Source organism: Physcomitrium patens, chromosome 8 (genome assembly GCF_059467195.1).
Source record: "Physcomitrium patens ecotype Gransden chromosome 8, ASM5946719v1, whole genome shotgun sequence".
NCBI lineage: Eukaryota > Viridiplantae > Streptophyta > Bryopsida > Funariales > Funariaceae > Physcomitrium > Physcomitrium patens.
The window spans coordinates 11,465,064-11,490,163 of NC_143417.1; the positions used below are offsets into that span (position 1 = coordinate 11,465,064).

Here is a 25,100-nt window from a genome sequence, read left to right on the forward strand (position 1 = left end):
TAAAGTTTACAGGTAGTTTATTAGTATAATGCACACTATGCAAGAGATATTGATATAAAATATTCAACCATTTATTATACATTCTTGTTGGCTAGTGGTGAAATTAATTGGAATAGTAAGAAGCAACCTGCAATGATATTATCTACTACTTAAGCAAAGTATATGGCAGCTATTCATGCTGTAAAAGAGACAATTTTACTTCAAAGGTTTCTTAAAGAAATTAGATTTTTATAAGGCAATCCTTTGATTATTTTCAATGATAACCAAAGTTCCATTTTACTTTCAAGGAATCCTACATTCTATACTTAGACCAAGTATGTTGAAGTTCAACATCATTTTGTTTGTGAAAAGATTGAAAGTGGCAATATCAACTTAGTTTTTTACAAGATTTAAAATATCATTGTAAATGTTTTGATTAAAGGTCTAACTCGTGAGAAACATTGTAAATTCAAGAAGATAATGGACATCATCAAATTAAGTTAGTCTAATATATCATTAGCTAAGAGTGTTAATAGAATATATATAACTCTTATTAGACATAATGTAGAATGGACAATTGACATCACTATACCAGTTGACAAGTTGTAGCTACCATTTGTTGGTAGTAATACTACTTTGCCGCCATAGCCTACGAAGCCGTCATATAGCCTAACAAGATGAGTGTCTATATGTTAATTGGACATTACTGACTATGCTAGTTGTTTATATTTTTACACTAGAAAGTCTATGTGGTTAGACATTAGACTAGTGATATAAGAATTCAAACTAAAAGTTCATTTTGAATAAGTAATTTTAATGTTATTTTCTTTACATATTTGTACTTCTATTCTAGCAATATACATCCTCATATTTTATTACAAATAAAAGAAGTGTCTACCAAATAATTTCTATTATTTGTTGTTATTATTATTATTATTTCTAAAATTAAAAAATTTATAGTATTTTTGTATACAATTAGAATATAAATAAATTTTTGTTATAATATACATTAAAAATATAAATGATGAAAAAAAATTATAGTTTTGTGAAACATGTTTTTATGTATAGTATTAAAATAATTTGAAAAGATAAAATTGAAAACATGCATTCTATTTCATAATCATCTTCAAAATTTTAAAACTATATAAAATATTTTTCTACCAAAACTCATTATTCAATTAAAATTTTAATTCACAAAATATAAAAGCAATACTAAAATTCATTATTCAATTGAAAGATTAATTCACAAAATGTAAAAGCAATACTGAAATTCATTATTCAATTGAAAGATTAATTCACCGAATGTATAAACAACTTTTTGATTAATAAGAACATTCATCTATGTTAAAGTAGAACCTAATTAATATGCTACCTTCTTATTTTATAAGCTTCAATTAGAATTTCATCCATTATCATGAACAAAACAAGAAGAGACTCTACAGCCTAGATAGTAGAAGCCAATGCTATTGTTGTGGCTTTTGCCTCATATTTGTGCATAATTCAAGGAGCTCACCATAATAGTATGCCTTGCAATAAGATCTAGTGAGATTTTAAAATACTATTGAAATGTAATTTTGGCAATTCTGATGTTATTGTTGAAGACTTTGTGGTATGTTATCATGTTGATGCACTATTTATGAATGTAAGACAATCAATAGTATCCTCTAAAGTTGGCATTGCATATTGATTTGTAAGTTTGTGGAATGAAGTTATACCAAGTAACTTTAATAATTTGGTTTTATTTTTATCTTTTTTAAGTCTCTATATGGACTTATCAAGAGTTTATATAAGAATGTCTACTACATAGTGGTAATTGTTGATGAAGGTGAGTTGATTCTCAATTTTGTTTTATCCTAGTTTTTATCTTTTTTTAAATGACGTAATCCAATATTGAATAATTTAGAGGTTTTTTAACAAAATTTTGACTCATGCATAGAAAACATAATATAATTGCATTGCAACCAACAAAATTTATATTTTGCAAAAAAGTTATCAATTAATTATAGTATATGCTTTAAAATTTTGACAACTTGTGATTAATATTAAATGAGATGATGTTGCTCTTATCAATCAATTTTTCTATCAATTATAATAATTAGTTTTTAAAATTTTGTTAGAGAGTTGCATTAGTTGATTTCAATATTTTTACAATTCAAAGGCAACACCAAAGTCTTCTCAATATATATATTTAAAAATAGAAGACATACAAATTGGCATCATATAATTTAAATTTCTTACTAAACAAGAAAAAATTCATCATTATAAAGATGGAATTTTACTTATACTATAAAGTACTTAAGTACACTACTCAACATCGCCTAAAGAAGTAATATAACTATTAAATAAAGAATATAGCTATTAAAAAAGATAGTGTATCAAAAAACAAATTTGTTCAATTGCAATAGAAACTATACAGTTAGAATCTAATATAACAATATTACACATTTTATTTCAAGAAGCTCTCTAATAATAACACAATAGAAAAAAAAAATGTCTAGTATCACTAAAGACCAATAAAAGAAAAGACTTTTGAATAATGATTTTTTTGAGAACAATATCAATTTAAAAGTAAGTAATCCACAACTTCTAATATGCTAATGTCTCATGAAGAAAAAATAGTAATCCGCTTTTAATCAAAAAATAGATAAAGCTTTGATATTATAAATATATTACTTCTAATTTGTTAAAAATTACAAGAATATAAATAAATAAGTGAGATATTTTTTGAAAAAAATTACAAAAATAAATAAATATGTATATTCAAGAAAAAATTGGAATAGCTTTTTCCAAAGATTATGAAAGTAGAGATTCTTGAAACTAGATTAAAAACAAGAAATGAAATGACAAGAGTGAAGAAGGCTTCTCTCTAGTATCTATATATTCTACCTAACGAAGAGTTATGTAGCAATACTTTAAAGACTTCTAACATATATCTAACTTGCAAGATAATTTTTTTGCATGTGTACTACATGGCCAACTTCTATCACAAGTCATCAATATGTGCAATATATGGCCAACTTGTTGGCTAAAATTTCAACCTAGTAATTACATGTAGACACATATAAAAGCAAAGTCGCATCTTTGAAGCTTTTAAGAAGCTTATTTACAAGATATCGGTAATTTTATTTAATTTTATATACTTTTATTTTTGATACTATCTAAATAATTATTGGAATAAAATATATGTCTTTGTAACATGATTTGAATAAAAAATTAGAAAATATATCAGTTTTTAAATTTTTCTTTTGATAATAAAGGTGTAATAATATTTGTGGAAGAAAATAAGATTTAAGAACCAAACTATGATTAGCTTTGAACCTTTAGAAAAATAATTCATGATAATGCAATTCTTTATATAAAAAACATGAAGATATTGTGGCTTTTTATAATAAGTAGATGTTTTTGAACTATCTATTTACATTCTAAGATGTGATATTTTTGTGATACATTTTGTGATATATTTTGTGATATTTTTAAGGCTAATCCGATCACATGCTATAATATTGTCTATTTATACATATTTTCTTTGATTTGTAGCTCTTATTGAGTTTTTTTTTTAATTTTTTTTTTAATTTTAATGTTGAATTAATTATAAAATAATGACAATCAAACCATGATACTTTGTATTTTAAGTTTTAATATTATTGAATACATCAGAATAATTTTTAGATAATGGCTTGGTAGACACCCTTCTTATAATGTGTGGAGAGGTCTCTGTGCCATGCATCCTTATATACACATAATAATGTTATTGTTTTATAATATTATTTTTAAATTAATATGCTATGACAATGATAATACCTCAAAGTTTAATTTTAAAAAATATTTTCTACTTAATATTTTTGTAATATTTGTACATAGGCATATACTTAATTTTTACAAACTTAATAAGTATATCATTGCTATATCATGTTACTTTTGATATTAATTTTAAAGTTATATGATATATCAATCATATTATTATGCATATGCAAGTGTGCGTGGCACAAGAAGGTATCTATGTCATAAAAGAGGTGCCACCTAGCAATTCCTATTATTTGTTATTATTGTTCTTCTTCTTATTTTTTTTTGAATTTAAAAAATTCACAGTAATTTTTGCACACAACAAGGATATAAATAAATTGTTTTTACAACATACATGGAATATATAAAATGATTAAAAAAATTGCAATATTGTCAAATCTGTTTCCATTTGTAGTATTAGTGTACTTTGAAAAAAAAACATTGTTAGCATGCATTCCACTTCATAATCATCCTCAAACCATTGAAACCATGTGAAATATTCTTCCACCTAAACTCATTATTTGATTGAAACATTGATTCACCAATTGTGAAAACAACTCCTTAATCAAATAAGATCATTTATCCATGTTAGCCCTAATTAGTGTGGTACCTTCTTATATTGTAAGCTTGAATTAGGGTTCTATTGGTCGTCATGAGCAGAACAAGAAGAGACTCTACAGCCTGGATGGCCGAGGCTGGTGTCGTTGTTCTTGGCTCTGCCTCACGTTGCGCACAATTCAAGCAGCCCTCCACAGCAGTATGCGTTGCAACGAGCTGTAGCCCGGTTTGAAAACACTGTTGAAGTGTAATTCGGCGAAGTCGGACTTTGTTTCCGAAGTCTTTGTGGTCTGTTGCCATGTTGTTGCACTGTTTGTTAATGCGTGCAGTCAACAGTCTCCTCTAATATTGCCATTGTATGCCGGATTGTGAGGCTGTCGAAGGTAGTTGCGCCGTGTGACTCCCAAAATTCGGTTTTCCTGTGTTATCCAAGCCTCTGTTCGCACTTGTCGAGAGTTGGTGTGAGAATGTCCACTGCGTAGTAGTCGTCGACGACGAAGGTCACTTGGTTCTCGGTTTTCCTCGCGTCTGTGAGCTTATCGGTGTGATGTTACAAGTTGACGATGTGCAGGGTATGTGATGGCTATGTTCTCTTAGGACAGAGTGATTCTCAAATTAAGTAATGACGTTATCCGCTCACCACTCGAGAATGATTTAACAAAATTACACATTATGTGGATAGTGGCATCTTCAGAGCATTAGCTCCGAAACTACTATTTGCAATAACTTGGACGAGTTAGTAATAAACGAACTGTTCAAAGACTCGCCACTGCAAGAATTTCTCGACATGACGGAACCGCTACGGAAGCCTAAAGTTCCTCGCAGGAAAGAGTTTAAAGAGAGCTTTAAGTTATTGGAAAAAGAAGCACAGGCTCTGCGTGAGACCCGACTGGAGCCGTTTGTAGCTTCACCTGATTTTAAGGGATCGTCGCAGACACTCTTGAGTTCTCCCGAAGCTGTTGGGATCAACGGACTCAGTTCTCGTGTCACCGAGGGGAGGTACTCGGATCCAGGCTCAAGTGGGCCTCCTCAACGAACTTCACGACGTTCGGCGTTTGAGGAGCAACTGAAGAATTCGGACATGTTTGTCGTATCTCCGGAGGGATCGCATAAGGTTATAGAGGTAGCTAGAACCTCTCAGGATGCTGACAAGCCATCGCAAAAATTATATCTACACTTCAGTGACCTCACTTATACTGTATGTAAAAAGCAATCCCGGTGGCAACGTTTTCAGGGGATGTTCTTGCCAGGTCTCAAACAACCAGCGCCCAAGCCACTGCGCTTATTGGATGGAATTTCAGGAGAGGCTAAAGGTGGCGAAATTCTGGCCGTAATGGGACCCAGCGGCTCCGGAAAATCTACGCTCATTGATGCACTTGCGCAGAGGATTGACGCTGTGACAGGCAGCATGACACTGAATGGCAATCAGTTCAGCGAACGTTTGCTTAGGAACATTTCGGCCTACGTTATGCAGGTGTGGACGATGCTGGAGAATCACGAATCGTATCTTAAAGATGAAGAATTATTTTTTCTTGTTTCGTGAAACCATTGATGTTTTGCTTGAAAGATTGTTCAGTTTGGCTTTGGACTATTTACCAGCCGTTGGAAAACAGTAATAAGACCCTTTGGATCCTTGCAGGACGACCTACTATATCCAATGCTTACAGTCAAAGAAACACTCCTTTTTGCAGCATTTTTTCGGTTGCCGCCATCTCAATCAAAGGCGGTCAAGAAAGCTCGGGTTTCCAATTTGTTGAATCAACTCGGTCTACTGAGAGTTGCAAACACAATTATCGGAGATGAAGGCCACCGCGGTGTCTCTGGAGGTGAAAGGCGCCGTGTCTCAATTGGTATTGACATCATCCATGACCCTCTCATTTTGTTCTTGGACGAGCCGACATCAGGGTTGGATTCCACAAGTGCTTATCTGGTGGTAAGATGACCATTTTCTTGTAGGATATGCACCAGAAGGGTCTCTTTAAACCCAATAACCACCTACATTCTTTATGAGCGGTTTTGCTTCTAAACTTTCAAACAGTGAAAGACATATTTAACGAGTTCATGAATTTGATCGACTTCTCAGGTGCGCACACTCCAAAGTATTGCAAAAACGGGAAGTTTGGTCGTGCTATCGATACATCAACCAAGCTATCGAATTATGGGCCTCTTTGACCGCTTAATTATACTGGCCTTCGGTCAAAAAATTTTTGGTGGCTCACCGAAGGATCTTAACCAATACTTCGAGCAATTTGGACGCCCTGTCCCAAAGCACGAGAATTGCACAGAACATGCATTAGACCTTATACAGGAATTGCATGGGTCTAAAGTAAGTCGCAACTTATCTGTCTCAAATTTTCTTCAATAAATTAAGGATTAAAAAATAAGTATTAAGAAAAGTATCGTTTAAAGATTTGATAAAAATTTCCTTGGAAGGTACAGCAATGATCTGGAGGTGTTCATGATTCGTCAACGCAGGATGGAATCAAGCAATTAGTTGAATTCCGCATAATTTGGGAAGAGAAATCGAATCCATCGGTTTCCATCGTAGAATCTTCAGAAGTCAGTGCATCAATATCAGGTGTTCTGTTAAATAACGAGTTGCTTTCCACCAACCAATCCAATGAAACATCGACGATGGAGGAAAAAGCATGGCGTCTCAAAATGAATTCAGACATGGAATTTGCAAATCCCTGCTGGGCTGAAATTATGGTATTGGTTAGGCGGTCTTTGAAGAACATTAACAGAACTCCGGAACTTTTTCTGTTGCGACTATCCACAGTCATGGTGACTGGTTTTATTCTTGCCACCATCTTCTGGCATCTTGATCACAGTCCTTTAGGTGTCCAGGTATTCCTGCAACTGGATCCATCTCCAGTTTCGTGAATTGCATTGATGATCGGAGTTTTCTGTAAACAAGATGAAGCGTAAATCTGATGTAACATTAGTGAAATATGATTGTGGCAGGAACGATTAGGATTCCTCGCATTTGCAATGTCAACAACATATTATACCTGTGCAGATGCACTGCCAGTTTTCCTTCAAGAGCGGTTTATATTCCTGAGGGAAACAGCAACTAATGCGTACCGGAAGTCCTCATACGTTCTAGCACATGCTATCATTTATGTACCATTTCTTGCCATCTTGGCTATGGCATACAGCGTCATCATCTGGTGGGCAGTGGGTTTAGCAGGTGGAGGCCCCGGCTTTCTTTTCTTTTTTCTCATTGTGTGGGCATCATTCTGGGCAGGTAATTCTTTCGTGACTCTGTTGTCTGCTGTCATGCCCAACGTTATGCTTGGGTACACAGTGACTGTGGCAGTGCTCGCGTACTTTCTTCTATTAAGTGGGTTTTTCATCTCAAGGCTGCGAATTCCTTGGTATTGGAGATGGTTCCATTATATTTCAATCATCAAGTACCCATATGAAGCGATTTTGATCAACGAATTCGAGAGTAGCAAATCATGCTTTCAAACTGGACAACAGATATTTGAGGGTACTCCAATGGCTGATTTAGATGAAAGTGTTGTGAGCGAATTGCTCCATTATCTTCGGTTATCACCCACGTTACAACATACACCGCATGCGGAGTTGTATCCAACATCATGCATTTTAACTGGACAGGATGTTCTACATGCAAAAGAGATTTCGGAACTAAGCAAGTGGAAATGCTTTGGAATTACAATTGGATTTGGTTTTGTGTTTAGATTTCTATTTTATGTTGTGATTAGAATGTCTGGAAAAAACAAAAGACAATAATAATTTAAGTTTTGATGGAGTTTATTTTGTGCTCTTACGATAGAAATCGGAAAGTCTTTTAGTTTTAATATGCATACTTAAAATATGTCACAACCGTGTCAATCAATTGAAGTTATGAATTTCCCATTTTTAACACTTTGTGGTTTGAGAACAATTACATCACTCATGTAGTTTAATGTTCTAAATAATTTAAAATAAAATTCACATATAACATGATTTAAACATAGATTTGAAATGTAAGAAATTATAATATTTTACATTTTCTTTTTAATAAGCTTTTAGTTGAAAAGAAAGAAAGAGTGTTTTGAAGGATTTTTTTTTTGGATAAGATAATATTTAATATTTTTAGATGTTTTAATTTTTTTTGTTTATATTAGAAATTTATATGCAATTAAAATTTAAACAAGGTAATAAAAAGTTTAACAAGATAATAAAAAATTGTAATTATCTTATTCTATTTTTGAAGATATCAATGTCTAAATATAATATCTATCAAAATGATTTTAAATTTAGTATTAAAAGTTTTTGTTAAATTATTTTATCATATAAACATATAAGTTTTTATTGATTATATACTTAAATTTTGTATTCTAATATTATATACAATTTTTAATTTTAATAAATTACATAGTTGAAAAAAACATCTTAGCTTGTAAATAGATAGTTCAAAAACATCTACTTATTATAAAAAGCCACAATATCTTCATGTTTTTTATATAAAGAATTGCATTATCATGAATTATTTTTCTAAAGGTTCAAAGCTAATCATAGTTTGGTTCTTAAATCTTATTTTCTTCCACAAATATTATTACACCTTTATTATCAAAAGAAAAATTTAAAAACTGATATATTTTCTAATTTTTTATTCAAATCATGTTACAAAGACATATATTTTATTCCAATAATTATTTAGATAGTATCAAAAATAAAAGTATATAAAATTAAATAAAATTACCGATATCTTGTAAATAAGCTTCTTAAAAGCTTCAAAGATGCGACTTTGCTTTTATATGTGTCTACATGTAATTACTAGGTTGAAATTTTAGCCAACAAGTTGGCCATATATTGCACATATTGATGACTTGTGATAGAAGTTGGCCATGTAGTACACATGCAAAAAAATTATCTTGCAAGTTAGATATATGTTAGAAGTCTTTAAAGTATTGCTACATAACTCTTCGTTAGGTAGAATATATAGATACTAGAGAGAAGCCTTCTTCACTCTTGTCATTTCATTTCTTGTTTTTAATCTAGTTTCAAGAATCTCTACTTTCATAATCTTTGGAAAAAGCTATTCCAATTTTTTCTTGAATATACATATTTATTTATTTTTGTAATTTTTTTCAAAAAATATCTCACTTATTTATTTATATTCTTGTAATTTTTAACAAATTAGAAGTAATATATTTATAATATCAAAGCTTTATCTATTTTTTGATTAAAAGCGGATTACTATTTTTTCTTCATGAGACATTAGCATATTAGAAGTTGTGGATTACTTACTTTTAAATTGATATTGTTCTCAAAAAAATCATTATTCAAAAGTCTTTTCTTTTATTGGTCTTTAGTGATACTAGACATTTTTTTTTTCTATTGTGTTATTATTAGAGAGCTTCTTGAAATAAAATGTGTAATATTGTTATATTAGATTCTAACTGTATAGTTTCTATTGCAATTGAACAAATTTGTTTTTTGATACACTATCTTTTTTAATAGCTATATTCTTTATTTAATAGTTATATTACTTCTTTAGGCGATGTTGAGTAGTGTACTTAAGTACTTTATAGTATAAGTAAAATTCCATCTTTATAATGATGAATTTTTTCTTGTTTAGTAAGAAATTTAAATTATATGATGCCAATTTGTATGTCTTCTATTTTTAAATATATATATTGAGAAGACTTTGGTGTTGCCTTTGAATTGTAAAAATATTGAAATCAACTAATGCAACTCTCTAACAAAATTTTAAAAACTAATTATTATAATTGATAGAAAAATTGATTGATAAGAGCAACATCATCTCATTTAATATTAATCACAAGTTGTCAAAATTTTAAAGCATATACTATAATTAATTGATAACTTTTTTGCAAAATATAAATTTTGTTGGTTGCAATGCAATTATATTATGTTTTCTATGCATGAGTCAAAATTTTGTTAAAAAACCTCTAAATTATTCAATATTGGATTACGTCATTTAAAAAAAGATAAAAACTAGGATAAAACAAAATTGAGAATCAACTCACCTTCATCAACAATTACCACTATGTAGTAGACATTCTTATATAAACTCTTGATAAGTCCATATAGAGACTTAAAAAAGATAAAAATAAAACCAAATTATTAAAGTTACTTGGTATAACTTCATTCCACAAACTTACAAATCAATATGCAATGCCAACTTTAGAGGATACTATTGATTGTCTTACATTCATAAATAGTGCATCAACATGATAACATACCACAAAGTCTTCAACAATAACATCAGAATTGCCAAAATTACATTTCAATAGTATTTTAAAATCTCACTAGATCTTATTGCAAGGCATACTATTATGGTGAGCTCCTTGAATTATGCACAAATATGAGGCAAAAGCCACAACAATAGCATTGGCTTCTACTATCTAGGCTGTAGAGTCTCTTCTTGTTTTGTTCATGATAATGGATGAAATTCTAATTGAAGCTTATAAAATAAGAAGGTAGCATATTAATTAGGTTCTACTTTAACATAGATGAATGTTCTTATTAATCAAAAAGTTGTTTATACATTCGGTGAATTAATCTTTCAATTGAATAATGAATTTCAGTATTGCTTTTACATTTTGTGAATTAATCTTTCAATTGAATAATGAATTTTAGTATTGCTTTTATATTTTGTGAATTAAAATTTTAATTGAATAATGAGTTTTGGTAGAAAAATATTTTATATAGTTTTAAAATTTTGAAGATGATTATGAAATAGAATGCATGTTTTCAATTTTATCTTTTCAAATTATTTTAATACTATACATAAAAACATGTTTCACAAAACTATAATTTTTTTTCATCATTTATATTTTTAATGTATATTATAACAAAAATTTATTTATATTCTAATTGTATACAAAAATACTATAAATTTTTTAATTTTAGAAATAATAATAATAATAACAACAAATAATAGAAATTATTTGGTAGACACTTCTTTTATTTGTAATAAAATATGAGGATGTATATTGCTAGAATAGAAGTACAAATATGTAAAGAAAATAACATTAAAATTACTTATTCAAAATGAACTTTTAGTTTGAATTCTTATATCACTAGTCTAATGTCTAACCACATAGACTTTCTAGTGTAAAAATATAAACAACTAGCATAGTCAGTAATGTCCAATTAACATATAGACACTCATCTTGTTAGGCTATATGACGGCTTCGTAGGCTATGGCGGCAAAGTAGTATTACTACCAACAAATGGTAGCTACAACTTGTCAACTGGTATAGTGATGTCAATTGTCCATTCTACATTATGTCTAATAAGAGTTATATATATTCTATTAACACTCTTAGCTAATGATATATTAGACTAACTTAATTTGATGATGTCCATTATCTTCTTGAATTTACAATGTTTCTCACGAGTTAGACCTTTAATCAAAACATTTACAATGATATTTTAAATCTTGTAAAAAACTAAGTTGATATTGCCACTTTCAATCTTTTCACAAACAAAATGATGTTGAACTTCAACATACTTGGTCTAAGTATAGAATGTAGGATTCCTTGAAAGTAAAATGGAACTTTGGTTATCATTGAAAATAATCAAAGGATTGCCTTATAAAAATCTAATTTCTTTAAGAAACCTTTGAAGTAAAATTGTCTCTTTTACAGCATGAATAGCTGCCATATACTTTGCTTAAGTAGTAGATAATATCATTGCAGGTTGCTTCTTACTATTCCAATTAATTTCACCACTAGCCAACAAGAATGTATAATAAATGGTTGAATATTTTATATCAATATCTCTTGCATAGTGTGCATTATACTAATAAACTACCTGTAAACTTTAAGAGCTTTGACCATATTATAGCATGTGATCTAATGTGCCTTAAAAATATCACAAAATGTATTTTACTACTATCCAATGTTGTGGGCTAGGATTTGCCATATATTGGCTAACAACTCCCTTTAGGTAAGGAATATTGGCCTAAGTACCTATCATTGCATATACTAAACTGCAAATTGCATTTTGGTATGGAATCTTCTTCATTGCTTCAACTTTTTCACAAATCTGTAGATTCATGTCTCTTGTCAATTTATTGTTAAAATCCAAAGGTATAGTCAAAGATTTACAATCTTTTATGCCAAATCTTTCAAAGATGTTTTCTATATATTTTTACTAATTGAGGTATATTTTACAAATCTTTTGATTCTTCATAATTTGTATATCTAAAATATAATAGATTTCTTTTAAATCCTTTATCTCAAACCTCTCAATTAATTTTTTTTTTTTTGTTTTTAAGAGAAGTTCCTTGTTATTAGATATAAAAATTAAGTCATTCACATAGAATACATTAATGATGAAGAATCCACCAATTGTCCATAATACATAAATAGTAAGATTGGCATAGCTTCTTTTTAAATTTTGTGAGACAAAATAATCATCTATCTTCTTGTACTATGTCTTAGAAAATTATTTGAGCCCATAGAGAGTTTTAGAAAATTTATAAATCAATCATTCTTCATCTTTTTATATATAGCCTTTTAGTTGGTTTGTATATATCTTCTCTTTAAGATCTCTATTCAAAAATGCTATCTTGATATCCATTTGATGATCTTCTTAATCTTCAATTATAGCTAGTACAGAAGTATACAAATTGAAGTTATTTTTGTCATTAGAGAAAAAATCTTATTGTAATCAATATCTTCTTTTTGTGCATAAACTTTTGCAATGATTCTTGCCTTATAGTGCTCTACTAATCCATCTGTATTATATTTGATCTTGAAAATCTATTTGCAATCAATTGATTTTTTATTTGCTAGTAATGGTGTCAAAATCCAAATCTTATTGTCAATGAGACTCTAGTACTTTGAATCCATTTCTTTCTTCTACTTTTAAGTATCATTCCTTCCTATAGCTTTAGTAATAGTAGCTGATTCTTTAGTACTTGTGTAAAAAATATGTACCATATATGCTAAAGATATGAATGATTTGGAAGAAATCTAAGCCAATGTTGATTCATCAATTACTTATTGATGTACAAAAAATTAGACTCTTGTATACATCATCATTGATAAAATTAGAGGTGGAAGTAGAATTAAAAGTGGAATTAAAACTTCATATTGTTGTTCAAGTATTTGAGCTTGTATTTGAATATCTTGAATTAAAGATGAAGATTTAAGAATTGGTTATTGATGATCTTTGCTAGTATCTAAATCTCCCATTGTATCATCACTATCACTTTTTGAATTTGATGATGTCTCCTTAGACTCAATTTTAATTCTTATTTCTTGAGGTTTATTAATAAAAACTTCTAAACTTCCTTCCATTTTTTTTAGAGTCTTTACATTCAACAAACTTAATATCACAACTCTTAATATCTTCAATATAGCACTTACAATAGTACTTAATATCCTCAACATAGATCAAAAATATGTATTTTTTGCTCTTGGCATCAAGCTTTGTATGTTTTTTATTTGAAACATGTACATAGGCATCACATCCAAAGATATAAAGATATTATATTGAAGGTTTTATATTTGGCCAAACTTCTTTAGGTATTTTTCTTTCTACATCTATAGTAGAAGCTCAATTAAGGACATATGTTACAATATTGATGGCTTTTGTCTGCCATGCATTTGAAAGTTGCTTATGCTATAACATGCACTTTGAACTCTTAAACAATATTCAATTTTTGTGTTCTACAACTCTATTTTATTGAGGCATATAAGGCATCAAAAATTATCTTTCAATGCTATGTTGCTTACAAAAATATTTGAAGGCCTTAGATGTATACCTCCCCTCTTTCCCCCCTCCCATTGCCATTGCATAATTTTTGAATATTTAAGCCTATTTGTTTTTCAACTAGAGCCTTGAAAATCCTAAACTTATCCAAGACTTCAAAATTTTGTTTCATGAAGTATACAAAAGTCTTTCTTCAAAGATCATCAATAAAAGTGACAAAGTATTTTATCCCTCTCTAAGATGATATCCTCTTAAAACCATTTATATTAGAATGTATCAATTCCAAGAATTTTATTGCACAAGTACCACTTTTTAATAGAAAAGTATCATGATGTTGTTTTTCATAAATACGCCTTTTGCAAAACTCTAATTTTGTGTTCTTACTTATGTCCAAATGAATGATTATATCACCTACTTGTAGTTTCTTTAAGCTTGAAATGCTAAGATGACTATATTGTTGGTGCTAGATATCAGCCTTGTTCAAAGTGTGTTTTATCTTTGTAACAAGGAAAGTCTTTTTATCTTCATCCAAAGATCTTTTTAACTTGTACAAGCTATTATACCTAATATCTTTAATGGTTATATAATCTCATTTCATGAGACATGTATTAGTCTTGAAATTGACTTTATAATCTTAATTTATTATTTTGTTAATAGAAAGCAAATTCTTGGCCAATCCTTCAATATTTAAGATATTATGTACATCTTTTTAAATATTTTTTGAAAATTAAAAAGAGATCTTATCTTTTTTTTTGATAGAAAATCTAGTATCATCTCCCAAATAGACTTTAGACCTTTTTAGTAGGTTTTTGTAACTTGATAATTAACTTCAATTTCTTATTATGTATTGAGAAGCATCAAAATTGATGTACCATTCTTTGTTACTTATAGTTACAAATAATGCAATTACAAAGATAGATTCATCTTCCTTTTGATCTTTTTTATGTCTTGTATTAGCTTGCTTTTTTTGAAAATCCCTTTTTAACTTTCTTAACTTCATGTCTTTCTTCTTGGTTTGATACTCTCTCTCATAGTGACCTTTTTTATTACAATATTTATATTTGGCGTTCTTTTTATAATCATGTGAAGATCCTACATGAATATGAATATGAGAATGTAGCTTGGATTTTCTTTTCTTAGCCAATGCCACCTCAAAAGTCGATCCTACATTCTTGTGATGAGACTCTTGTTCTAATAACTAAGTTGTGACCATAGTTAATGTCAACTTAGAAAAAGGTCATGTTTCTAACAATACTATTAGGGTACGGTATGACTTTAGAAGACTCTTTAATAATGCCATGACAAAATATGTATCCAAGATTTTTTTCCAATAAAAAAAAGTTATTCAATTATTTCTTATAATTTGTCTATATGCTTGATGATGTTATTACCTTCATTCATTTGTGCAGTTTAAAACCTATAATTCAAGAATAATAGGCTTGAGGTATTTTTAACCTCATATGTTTTTTTTAGACTCTTCTATGCAGGCTCTACACTTATAGCTTTGCTTGTTGTCAAGAACTCTAAACTAAAGAAAAAAAATTATAAATAATGCTTGCTTATCTATATCTTTTTATTTTTCTAACTCAACTAGATCTACGGGTGATCCAATAGATTTCTTGTATTTTTTACATATAACGTTCTACAATTCCTTATCAATTAGAATAAATCTAATCATCTCTTTCTAAAAGTACCAATTGTCTTTGATAAATTTTTCTATCATGCAATATATTATTGCTATAATACAAAAAATATGCAAAAGATAGAAGAAATAATAGGACTAAAAAAAAGAAAAAAAAGAAAAAAATAGAATCAAAATGAGTTAAAATACCTTTTATAGTCTTTTATTTGATTATTTATAGAAATTTTAAAAAAAATTCTAAAATATTATGGTGCTACCATTGTATTATACTACCACTAGCACTTCTAAAAAAATTTAATTTTAAATTTCTAAAATTGACTAAAATATATAAATTTTGACAAATATATGTCCAATTTAAATCAAAAAACTTAATGTATAAATCTTTTTGGAGTCTTTGGACTTGCTAGACTCTTTAGATTTCCTAAATTCCTTTGAATTTGGTGTTTGAAGTCTTGATTTGCATCTCAAAATTCTTCATTGGTCAATTTGATTGCCCATTTTCAATAGTTTGTTCTCGGCAAGGCAATTTGGACTGCGCATTCTCGATAGTTGATCAAAAATGCACATTCTCCATAGTCTGTTCTCGATTGCATATCCTTGACTACACTATAGATTTATATAAACTATAGATTGTGCTTGCAGAAGCTATGGACTATGGAAAAATTTTCTTGAAGCTCCAATCCCTTCTTTTTGTTCTTCTCGCTTTTTTACATTGCTTCTAATAAGAGCTATTGAAAAAAAAAAAAAAAAAAAAAAAAACTTCAAAGATGATTGAAAGACCATGTTCTACAAAACAACCTCATACATATACTTAGTCCAAAAAGATTAATTCAAAAGCATCGAGTTCTAATATTATATAATAAAATTAAAAAAGAATATTCTTAAAATAAAAATAAAAATATGTTAAGAGAAGAAGTCTAAAACCACTTACCAAAATGAGCTTTTGATTTGAATTCATATATTACTAGTCTAATATCAAACCACATAGACTTACTAGTGTGAATACACAAACAACTAGTTTAGTCAACAATGTCCAATTAACATGTTGACACTTGTCTTATTAAGTCGCATAATGGCTTGATAGTCTATGAAGCTTAAATGGTATAACCACCAACAAATGATAGCTATGACTTATCAACTGGCAAAGTAGTGTCAACCGCCTATTCTACATTATATCTAATATGAGTTACATACTCTATTAATATTATTCATAGATACCTTCTTTTTCCACACATCCTTACAAGCACATAATAATAAGATTTTTATATCATTTTTTTAAAATGATGATGATTTATTAAAATCTATAATTAAAAAAATTAAAAGTATTTATTATAATTTTTTAATCATATTATATTAAATAATTATCATATATCATAAAAAAATAATAATAATATATTATTATATTAAAATTATTCATTGCATTAAAAGTTAGTTGAAGTGAAAGAAAAATACACTATAAGTTTTTAAAATACACTTTAGAACATAAGCTTCTAGATTTAATCCAAAAATATAAAAAAAATAATTAAATATTTTTTTATAGGCTAGAATTTGGAACCACAAGGTTTTATGCTTAATTTATTATCTATTTTCAAATAAAAAAACCACTATACTTAGAAACCATCCATCTAACATGTGAATATTCTTTCCAATAAATCAACATGCTCTAGTAACAGTTTGCACATTAGTTCTATTTTCCATCATCTAGAAGATCAAAGAATTCTTTTCTTCTAACATCACTAGTAATATAAGTGAGTTACTAGTATTTAGATAATTCTCACTCCTTTTTAATACTCCCTTCCATTTTTAAGCCTATGGGCTTTACTCATGCTTCTTCCATCTCTCTACCTTTAGGTCTACAGATTACATTTATGGCTCTTTTCTCCTAGACAACAAGCAAATTTGAAACTTCAAGATCTACTTCCTTGTTTAAAGCCTTTGAATTATATGAATATGTTTTTCTAAAAGTATTTTTCCTAAGAATCAAGTCTAGGAGTAGGTTTGACCCAACTTTTGAAATCTATTATATTAAGTCACACAAAGTCTGACATTTTGTTTTGAAGGTATAAAAAGATAAAAAAAAAAATGTTGTAATGTGCTCTAAATTATTTTATATAAATTGTGTTTAGAATATATAATAAAAATAAAAATACATAATTTAAATTTCATCAGTAAGTAGAAAACACAAGTCATTGTCATTGTGAGAAGGCTGAAGCAATTACAAAGAAAATAACTAGTATTGTAAAACCGCCACTCATAATTTCTACAAATTCGAAAACAAATGAACTTTTTATGTGAGACTGCCTGAAGTCTCAACAAGCAATGAACAACATTTGTTTCCTTTTAGACACAATCACACACAGACAAACAAGACAGACCACAGGATCAAACATTACAGAATGGAAATTTGAAAGTAAACAAGAATAGTCTTGGCTATTGCTCACAATCCACCATTTCCTATTCATCTCCAAACATCATGTTTGACAAAGATATTTGTATGTAGACACGGAGAGGACAGTTTCGAACAAACATGGTGTGGAGGGAGTGAATGAGAATTACTGCGTTTCTGATGACAGATGTTAAGTTATGCAGTGATACAAGTATCACAATATCTACGCTGTTCCATCATTCATCCATGATTGTGTGTATCTCAGATCTTCTTGAGATCTTGCCGACATCCATCCATGATTGTGTGATTAGAAAAACATTGCCGGTGTCGGTGATTGCATCTTCAACCTTGATGGCACACTTTACCGACGCGCAAACATCAAACAGGGAGAGACAAGCTCATGGCGAGCGGAGATTTTCTGTTACGAAGCCTCTTGAAACGAGGAGCGAGCTGCCGAAATGGGCATTTATACCAAAAGGAATCACAAAACAGAAAACAATCTACTGTAAGCTACTAAGAGTATTCGAAGGAATGCTGTGAATGCAACACTAGGCCGAAGAGGGCGTCGGGAATGCAAGCAAGCCTCCCTGTAAACAATCTCCATCATCTAATCATCGACAGTCTCCGACTAAAAGCGCAAATCAGTGTTCGGACCTAGTTCACGAACTGGCAGTGCTTTCTGATCTCCCCCTCGTGTCCAATCTTTACCTCGATGCTAGTCATCGCCACCATCGCCTCAGCGAAGTTCTTGTCGAATGTGGCTCTTTTAAGGTTAGCCTCCACAAAAGGTTTCGTCGCTGGGTCTCTGAACAGATCCTGGTCTGAGGTCATGAGGCCGCGTCCCCTGACGATGTTTCTGAAGTACTGGGTGTCGAACTTATTTCCGGTGTAGCGGTCGATCTGCAAGGGAGTGAGGGAGGTGTTACTGGGACACTTGCGCTGCAGCTGCCTGAGTAGGTTCTTCGGGATAGTTGGGTCTATGGTGGTGAAAATCCTGTCGCGCAGATGAAGGCAGTGGGTGATTCCGAGGGTGTGAGAACCGGAGAGATCAACCATCTGTTTTGCGGTCAGTCCCTTGCCAGCAAATATGGATATTAGCTGCTGGCTAGTGAATGTTGATGGAGGCAGCTCCTGAAGAGGCTCTGTGGAGAGAGAAATTCTGCCGTCCATCCGTCCTGCGGGGACTTCCCAGCCCACTCCTTTAGTCAGGATCACTGTGTCACGAGAAGCGAAGGCGAGGATGTCTGCGCATGAGACCACTCCGGGGCATTCTTTCTCGACTGCGTCCTTAACAGCATCGATGGCCTCGAACCCGTGCAAGCCTTGGTTATTCAGGGCAGCTCTCTCTGTGTTATTTCCAGCCAGAAGGACGGAGGCATCACAGCCCTGCAGCCATTATGAGATCCATCAATGCAATGTATCGATCTCTATGATCGGGATCTCGCCTCAATCTCGCTCGCGAAAATAGATTCACGTCAAAAGTGCACATTTGGAGTCAGGCATTGTAATGTGTATATCTCTGAATCAGCGACCCCAGTGTGATGAGCTTCACGGTGCGAAGAAAAGAACCGCCTTAAACCAATTCCACTCTAATGCGGCATATTGACCCTAAAGAAACAAATATCAAAATATTAAAAATTAAAAAAACTTGAATATTCAGCTGCATGCGTACCCGAACGAAGCAGTCATGAAAGATGAGGCGGAGAACGCCAGGAGCAACTGTATTGTCTTTCTCATATGCCGCCTTCATCGCCTTGTAAATGATGCTCTCCACATTAGGGCACGAGTGCTTGTAGAAGCCATACCTCAGCGTAGCATCAACACCAGTCACGGCCAACATGGCGACCAACACGACGGCTATTACAGTGGCCCTCATCGCGTGATGCGCCATCGTACACAAACCTCCTCGCTGCACACCTATATCCCGCAACTTTCTTCTGCTGCAGGTAGCTGGCACGCAGACCTTCGAGAGACCCGGATCACCACACACACCCAAGGAACTGTGACACCGAATGAGTTACCTGTGCCGAATGCGTGGCATATTATACAAGTGAAGATTCAGAGATGAAGCTCATTCTCCCCCAAAGCCCTGCAGCAATGGGATCAAGCGTCCCCGGAAAGACCGAGCTAATCTAAGATGTGCAGCGACTAAATTCGTTGCCGTTTTGGAAAGCTTTCTTTAGCGTCTACGACCATTGCAGCCTGTACGATCGGGTATGAAATTCCTGTTCCAGAACCTCGCGTCGCGGAGAACGCAACTAAAAGTTGCTTTCAGCTACTCGACGGCCACTGTGCTTCATGGAAAACTACCGCCGAATCGGATTATATTTAGCTGCAGTGTACTGCACCAAGGGCCAAAGAACCCCGAGCATCATCGCTGTTGACCGGGATACACCTGTATAATTGAGAATTGCTTGGTCATGTCGCTCACGCTCAATCTTTGTAGCGCCATCGTTGACCTGTAAATGCTAAGTTAAGCAGCCCAGTCCACCGTTTCCGTCCACCTCCTAATCAGCCACGGGGACCCGGATTACGCAATAAATCACTGTATTATGTTTTCGATTCAGTTGGACCTCGTGCTGCAGGCCATATGCTTCGCTGGCCATCCCCAGCGCCGTTGTCTGAGGAGGTCAACTCCTCACTACGTGCCGAAGTTGATTTGCTGGACGTCCCTCGATCCCGAATACTCATGGGATCAACTCCCACCTCCTTGTTTTACATGTGGGATGAATGTAGTGGTGTTACATCGTCTATTTAAGGTTTTGCGGTGATGCTCTTTTGGAAACCGCCTTTGGGCTAGGGAGTGGCGGATCTGGATTATGGCCATTTTAATGTGTTCTCAAGAAAGTTGGAGCCAGTAGAAGCCCTTGACGTGGTTTAGCCCTTGGAGGACGTAATTCAAGCGTTCAAGAATATCATTTTCAAAGTACTTCCTCTCTCAGACAAATGACTATTTTATTCCTCAATGAACATATTGTTGATCAAGTTTCCATTTGTTGTATAACACCATCAAATGTCACATGGTCTTCTAACAATGGGGAATGTAATGTTCTAATTGTTTCTGGCAGTACAAGTAGTGTCTATAATTAAGACTCACATGGCAAGTGCTTCTCATGCAATTTGCATTATAATAATAAACTTCAACAATAGTTCCAAATCTATTCTTGTAATTTAATAAATAAATAAATAAATAATAAAACTAAAAATAGGAATAAAAACAACCAAATAAACAAAGTGAAGCTCAGTTGGAATTACATCAATTATGAAAATCACACAACACATGGCCATATTGAATAACAATGTCTTGGTAACTTTATTTTGATTTGTGTTTATGTTATGTATTGCAAGTTCTTACAATATCTTTCTTGCAATCATTATTAATGTTATTATTATTTCTAAATTTCATGAATGACCTATTCAACGAAAAAATAATAATAATATAAATGTACACAAAAATTATTTAAGATGCTTAATTATTGATTTGGGATCTAATGGCACAAAATTTATTTTAGATGCATGTATATTGATTTGGATTCTAATGGCACAAAAAATGGAAATTTTTGCCATTCAGTACAAATTACTTAAGATGTATTCCTAATGTAGTCGATTAAGTGTACTGACGTCAAGTGAACTTTTTGCAAATATACATTTCATTGGATGGTTTAAGAGGTGTAGCTAATGCAAATGTATGTGAGGGTCTTTGGTCACCTCAACTATATTCTGAATTTAACAATCCCAATTGAAACTACCAAGAGATAAAAGTTTGTAATTCTTGACCAAAAGCACATTTTTTAAATAATTATTCTTTATAGTAAGACGGCCATTAGGATGATCCTAAATTAATATTACAAATCTTCTGCAAGTAACTTACAAGCAACATGGATTTTAAATTTTCAAGTTATATATTTAAAATAACACTTGTTTTTGGGATTTAAAGGAAAAAGTCTCAAAGCTGTTAGGATTTTTCTTTAAGGTAAATGGTCGTTTATTTCATAATATTAAACTGTAATAACTAGGTTTAATACATATTTCATTAAGGCAGAAAGAAATGACCAAAGTTCACCGCGCTGTCTTTTTTAACAAGTTTGGGCAAATTCATGGGAGTCAACCCCAGGTGTAATATACAGGATATTACGAACATGTTCTATCAGGCACATTCTTGAGCCTGCATGCACTCATATCATCACGTGTTAACCAAAAGTGCTCTAAATAGAAAAGTATAGATTCGGGAATGATTCTGCAAATCGGGACGGAACAAAAATTTGCAAGCACTGCTACAGTTTCATCTGATGCACTTGGGAATCAGCCAAAGATGGTGATGCTGTGACTTTCAGCATGCGGCTATGTCAGCTGCTATTAAATCATATACAGCAAGTTCTCGACCACAACTTCCTTTATTGATAGTTCGTAAGGTAAAACTTTATCCAGAACCAAAAAGGCTGATCTCAATTTTCAAAATCAAGTTGATTCAGAAGGCTTCGAAAATTATATCTAAGATGATCAGAACTAATCATACTCTGGAACAGGACCTTTCCATTTGAAATTGTCTGCATATGCTTTTGGCTGCAAGGCACCACAGGTTTCTTTTAGCTCCATGTACTGAATCGTTTCAAGTTGAAAGTGTATATGACCAAGATTGGTTGATGCAGTAAAAGACAATTATGAAAGTCTACAAAATATTAAGTTCCAAATAAGTTCTACCGAGAATAAATTACTTTACGTAATTGCATGAAAGTAGAGTGAAAAACCTTAAGAACAGCTTGATGAGGCTCCCGGACCTGCAAAACAAGCAATAAAGCATATATTCAAACAAGACCTCGTCATATTCTCTTTTGATGTCTTTAAATCCTACATTTTCAAACTAGGTACTTCCACTACCATTTGAACTGAAAATACTGGACAGTTATCTCGTAAGCAACTGTTGTACAAATAAAAAGAAATGTTTCAAGATTGAAGAACGTTAATAAAAAAAAAATATATGCAAAAACCGAGCTGCTCTGCCGAGATTAATAAACCGTCTTTCACTTCAGGACAAGGACGATTAGCTTGTCTTGTTTGCCGCTGACTGAAGCGCTAATAACTTCACTAATAAATTACTTCAAATATTAGACTGCGACATGAATATTACTTCATCCCATCGCGGGGCTCTAAATTCAACTCACTCAAGACATGTCAAGGATTACAGAGAGGAGACAGGTAAGTGATAAGTAGCTCTCACCGTATATTGCCAACCATATTTCTCAGCGAACTCTACTGCCCTCTCCTTGGAATCGAAATTGAGAGATGCCTCACCTACACTATGGTAAGGGTCCCCTGTTGAAGTCCAACCCATCAAAGGGTTCTCCCATCTACCCACAAAAAGAAATATGATTAAAACCCATATGTCTACTACCCCATCAGCAGGGGCTTCAGATCACTTCTGCACATGTTTTCTACGCCCCGCTAAAGTTTTTCTGTATATCCAGAAAGTATTGGGAATAGCAGCATAACAGATGGAGCATGAAGCACAAATGATTAGCTTTACACTGCTAAAGAGGCAGGATCTGGACTGACTGGAGAAATGGGACATTATGAGCATACTTGTTTACAGATTCAAAGCTAATCTTCCATTGATCCGTTGCTGGCCCTGATTGTGTAGTACAACGGGAAGGAGAATAAATTACCACCTGAAATCCACCACGAGTACAATCTAAACTCACAGGTCATCGACATAGTCTGAACTCCTCTAAAATTGAGGCTAACCTCTTGACGAGATGCAAGCTACGACACAACCCTAACTGAATCAATCAAATTTATAAAACCCAGTATAGGGGCAGGAAATAGTTCCCGGAGCGTACATACAACCGATAAACAATGGTTTGGAAATAGGAGAATATGTCACTAACTGAAATTCATCATGAGTGCAATCTAAATTCAATACATCGAGAAAGTATGAACTCCCTCAAAAACAAACCCACCATCTCGGGAAGGTCAAGCAAGAAAAAAAACCCTAGATGAGTCAATTAAATTGACGAAACTCGGTAATGGATCAGAAAACAGCCCCCGAAATGCGCCAACAGCTGATGAACATTAGGGTTTTGTAATTGGCAATCAACAACAGCAAACCCATTTCCCACCTAAGTGGGAAAACACTTTATAAGAACGTGGCAGCAGAAAAGCATGCCCGAACATTACGAAAGAGACCCAATCATCTGACCTTGCGCTTCAGATGTGTTTCAGGAATCCCAGAGACTTCGCCGATCTCACCATGGGTCGAAGCCGGCTCAGAAATTCTGCGAACAGAACTCAATTGAGCGGGAACAGATTGAGATGAGCAGAAGTTCCGCCCACGAAGAGCGCAGTTGAGCAGCCTGCGCATCGCCATGGCAAGGTTGGATTGCGCTCGCCTTCATTCACTCCCGCGACACAAACGACCAAAACAAAATTTTGTCGAGGAAGCCTAGAAATGACCCACTCGCAATCTGCAAACTTCAGCCTCCTATGGTGGATTGATACCCGCAAGCGTTCCGGGTATCTCGCCTGATCGGTGCCTCAGCAGGGTAAGATATCAGCGGCCTGAGGACGACCTTTGATTTATTCGCCTTCAGTCGAAACAGTTAAAATTTTTGTTTTTAATTTTTTTTACCACTAAAGTTGGTTTATTGTACAGTATTTCCCATGCACAACAAGTGGAAGACGTGCATGTGGGTTTTTAGAGACCAATGTAATGTTTTGGTAGAGAGTGAGAAGCTTGTTTTCTAAGACGATGTTGGAGAATGCACATTATAAATTTATCCTTGTCTTTATTTGTGTAATATCAAAAATGAAAATCATATTATCATGACTATTAATTAGAGTAACAAAATTTTGTTAGGATAGAAATCCATTAACCAATTTTATTAGAAAATATGGATTTTCTTTTATCTTTTTGCCTTTCATTCTTCTCATTCTATTTCCTTATTGGTTGTTATTGTGCGAGGTGGATCTCTTACTTAATTGTCAAGCAATACATTTCAATAGAGAATATTTTTTGTGCTTTTGTGCAATGTTTTGTATTCTTTAGATTTTAAG

The 25,100-nt window shown here is 32.3% G+C and overlaps 3 protein-coding genes across 4 annotated transcripts; 1 reads left to right on the forward strand and 2 right to left on the reverse strand.

The window, feature by feature from the left end:
- The first annotated feature begins 1,037 nt into the window (after nucleotides 1-1,037).
- On the forward strand, nucleotides 1,038-8,209 carry LOC112285623 (ABC transporter G family member 6). Its single transcript, XM_024526571.3, has 5 exons — nucleotides 1,038-5,794; nucleotides 5,960-6,253; nucleotides 6,404-6,646; nucleotides 6,796-7,167; nucleotides 7,285-8,209. The coding sequence occupies exons 1-5, from the start codon at nucleotides 5,108-5,110 to the stop codon at nucleotides 8,074-8,076; spliced, it is 2,388 nt and encodes a 795-aa protein (XP_024382339.1). The 5' UTR covers nucleotides 1,038-5,107; the 3' UTR covers nucleotides 8,077-8,209.
- A 10,255-nt stretch (nucleotides 8,210-18,464) lies between these two features.
- Nucleotides 18,465-20,121, reverse strand: LOC112285504 (peroxidase 71). The gene is made up of 2 exons (XM_024526399.2): nucleotides 19,723-20,121; nucleotides 18,465-19,436 (listed from the first exon to the last, which is right to left on the reverse strand). The coding sequence occupies exons 1-2, from the start codon at nucleotides 19,939-19,941 to the stop codon at nucleotides 18,705-18,707; spliced, it is 951 nt and encodes a 316-aa protein (XP_024382167.1). The 5' UTR covers nucleotides 19,942-20,121; the 3' UTR covers nucleotides 18,465-18,704.
- A 2,295-nt stretch (nucleotides 20,122-22,416) lies between these two features.
- LOC112285385 (NADH dehydrogenase [ubiquinone] iron-sulfur protein 4, mitochondrial) lies at nucleotides 22,417-24,458 on the reverse strand. Of its 2 annotated transcripts, none has more exons than XM_024526159.3 (5): nucleotides 24,297-24,458; nucleotides 23,631-23,739; nucleotides 23,269-23,398; nucleotides 22,799-22,828; nucleotides 22,417-22,613 (listed from the first exon to the last, which is right to left on the reverse strand). In XM_024526159.3, exons 1-5 carry the CDS (start codon nucleotides 24,412-24,414, stop codon nucleotides 22,557-22,559), a joined length of 444 nt encoding a protein of 147 aa, XP_024381927.1. In that variant the 5' UTR covers nucleotides 24,415-24,458; the 3' UTR covers nucleotides 22,417-22,556. The 2 variants fall into 2 exon arrangements, with proteins under 2 accessions (XP_024381927.1, XP_024381925.1); XM_024526157.3 differs by having other exon boundaries at nucleotides 23,631-23,716; nucleotides 24,247-24,458.
- Nucleotides 24,459-25,100: the final 642 nt, after the last annotated feature.

What these genes read in the sequence shown, in the direction of transcription:
- LOC112285623 (XM_024526571.3), top strand. Translation starts at nt 5,108, where the DNA reads ATGACGGAACCGCTACGGAAGCCTAAAGTTCCTCGCAGGAAAGAGTTT. An exon ending in TTTCGGCCTACGTTATGCAG is followed by an intron (nt 5,795 to 5,959) that starts GTGTGGACGATG and finishes GGATCCTTGCAG; the next exon opens with GACGACCTACTATATCCAAT. An exon ending in CCACAAGTGCTTATCTGGTG is followed by an intron (nt 6,254 to 6,403) that starts GTAAGATGACCA and finishes TCGACTTCTCAG; the next exon opens with GTGCGCACACTCCAAAGTAT.
- LOC112285504 (XM_024526399.2), bottom strand. Translation starts at nt 19,941, where the DNA reads ATGGCGCATCACGCGATGAGGGCCACTGTAATAGCCGTCGTGTTGGTC. An exon ending in TTCATGACTGCTTCGTTCGG is followed by an intron (nt 19,437 to 19,722) that starts GTACGCATGCAG and finishes TAATGGCTGCAG; the next exon opens with GGCTGTGATGCCTCCGTCCT.
- LOC112285385 (XM_024526157.3), bottom strand. Translation starts at nt 24,414, where the DNA reads ATGGCGATGCGCAGGCTGCTCAACTGCGCTCTTCGTGGGCGGAACTTC. An exon ending in AAACACATCTGAAGCGCAAG is followed by an intron (nt 23,717 to 24,246) that starts GTCAGATGATTG and finishes GGTGGATTTCAG; the next exon opens with GTGGTAATTTATTCTCCTTC. An exon ending in AATATGGTTGGCAATATACG is followed by an intron (nt 22,829 to 23,268) that starts GTGAGAGCTACT and finishes CTTGTTTTGCAG; the next exon opens with GTCCGGGAGCCTCATCAAGC.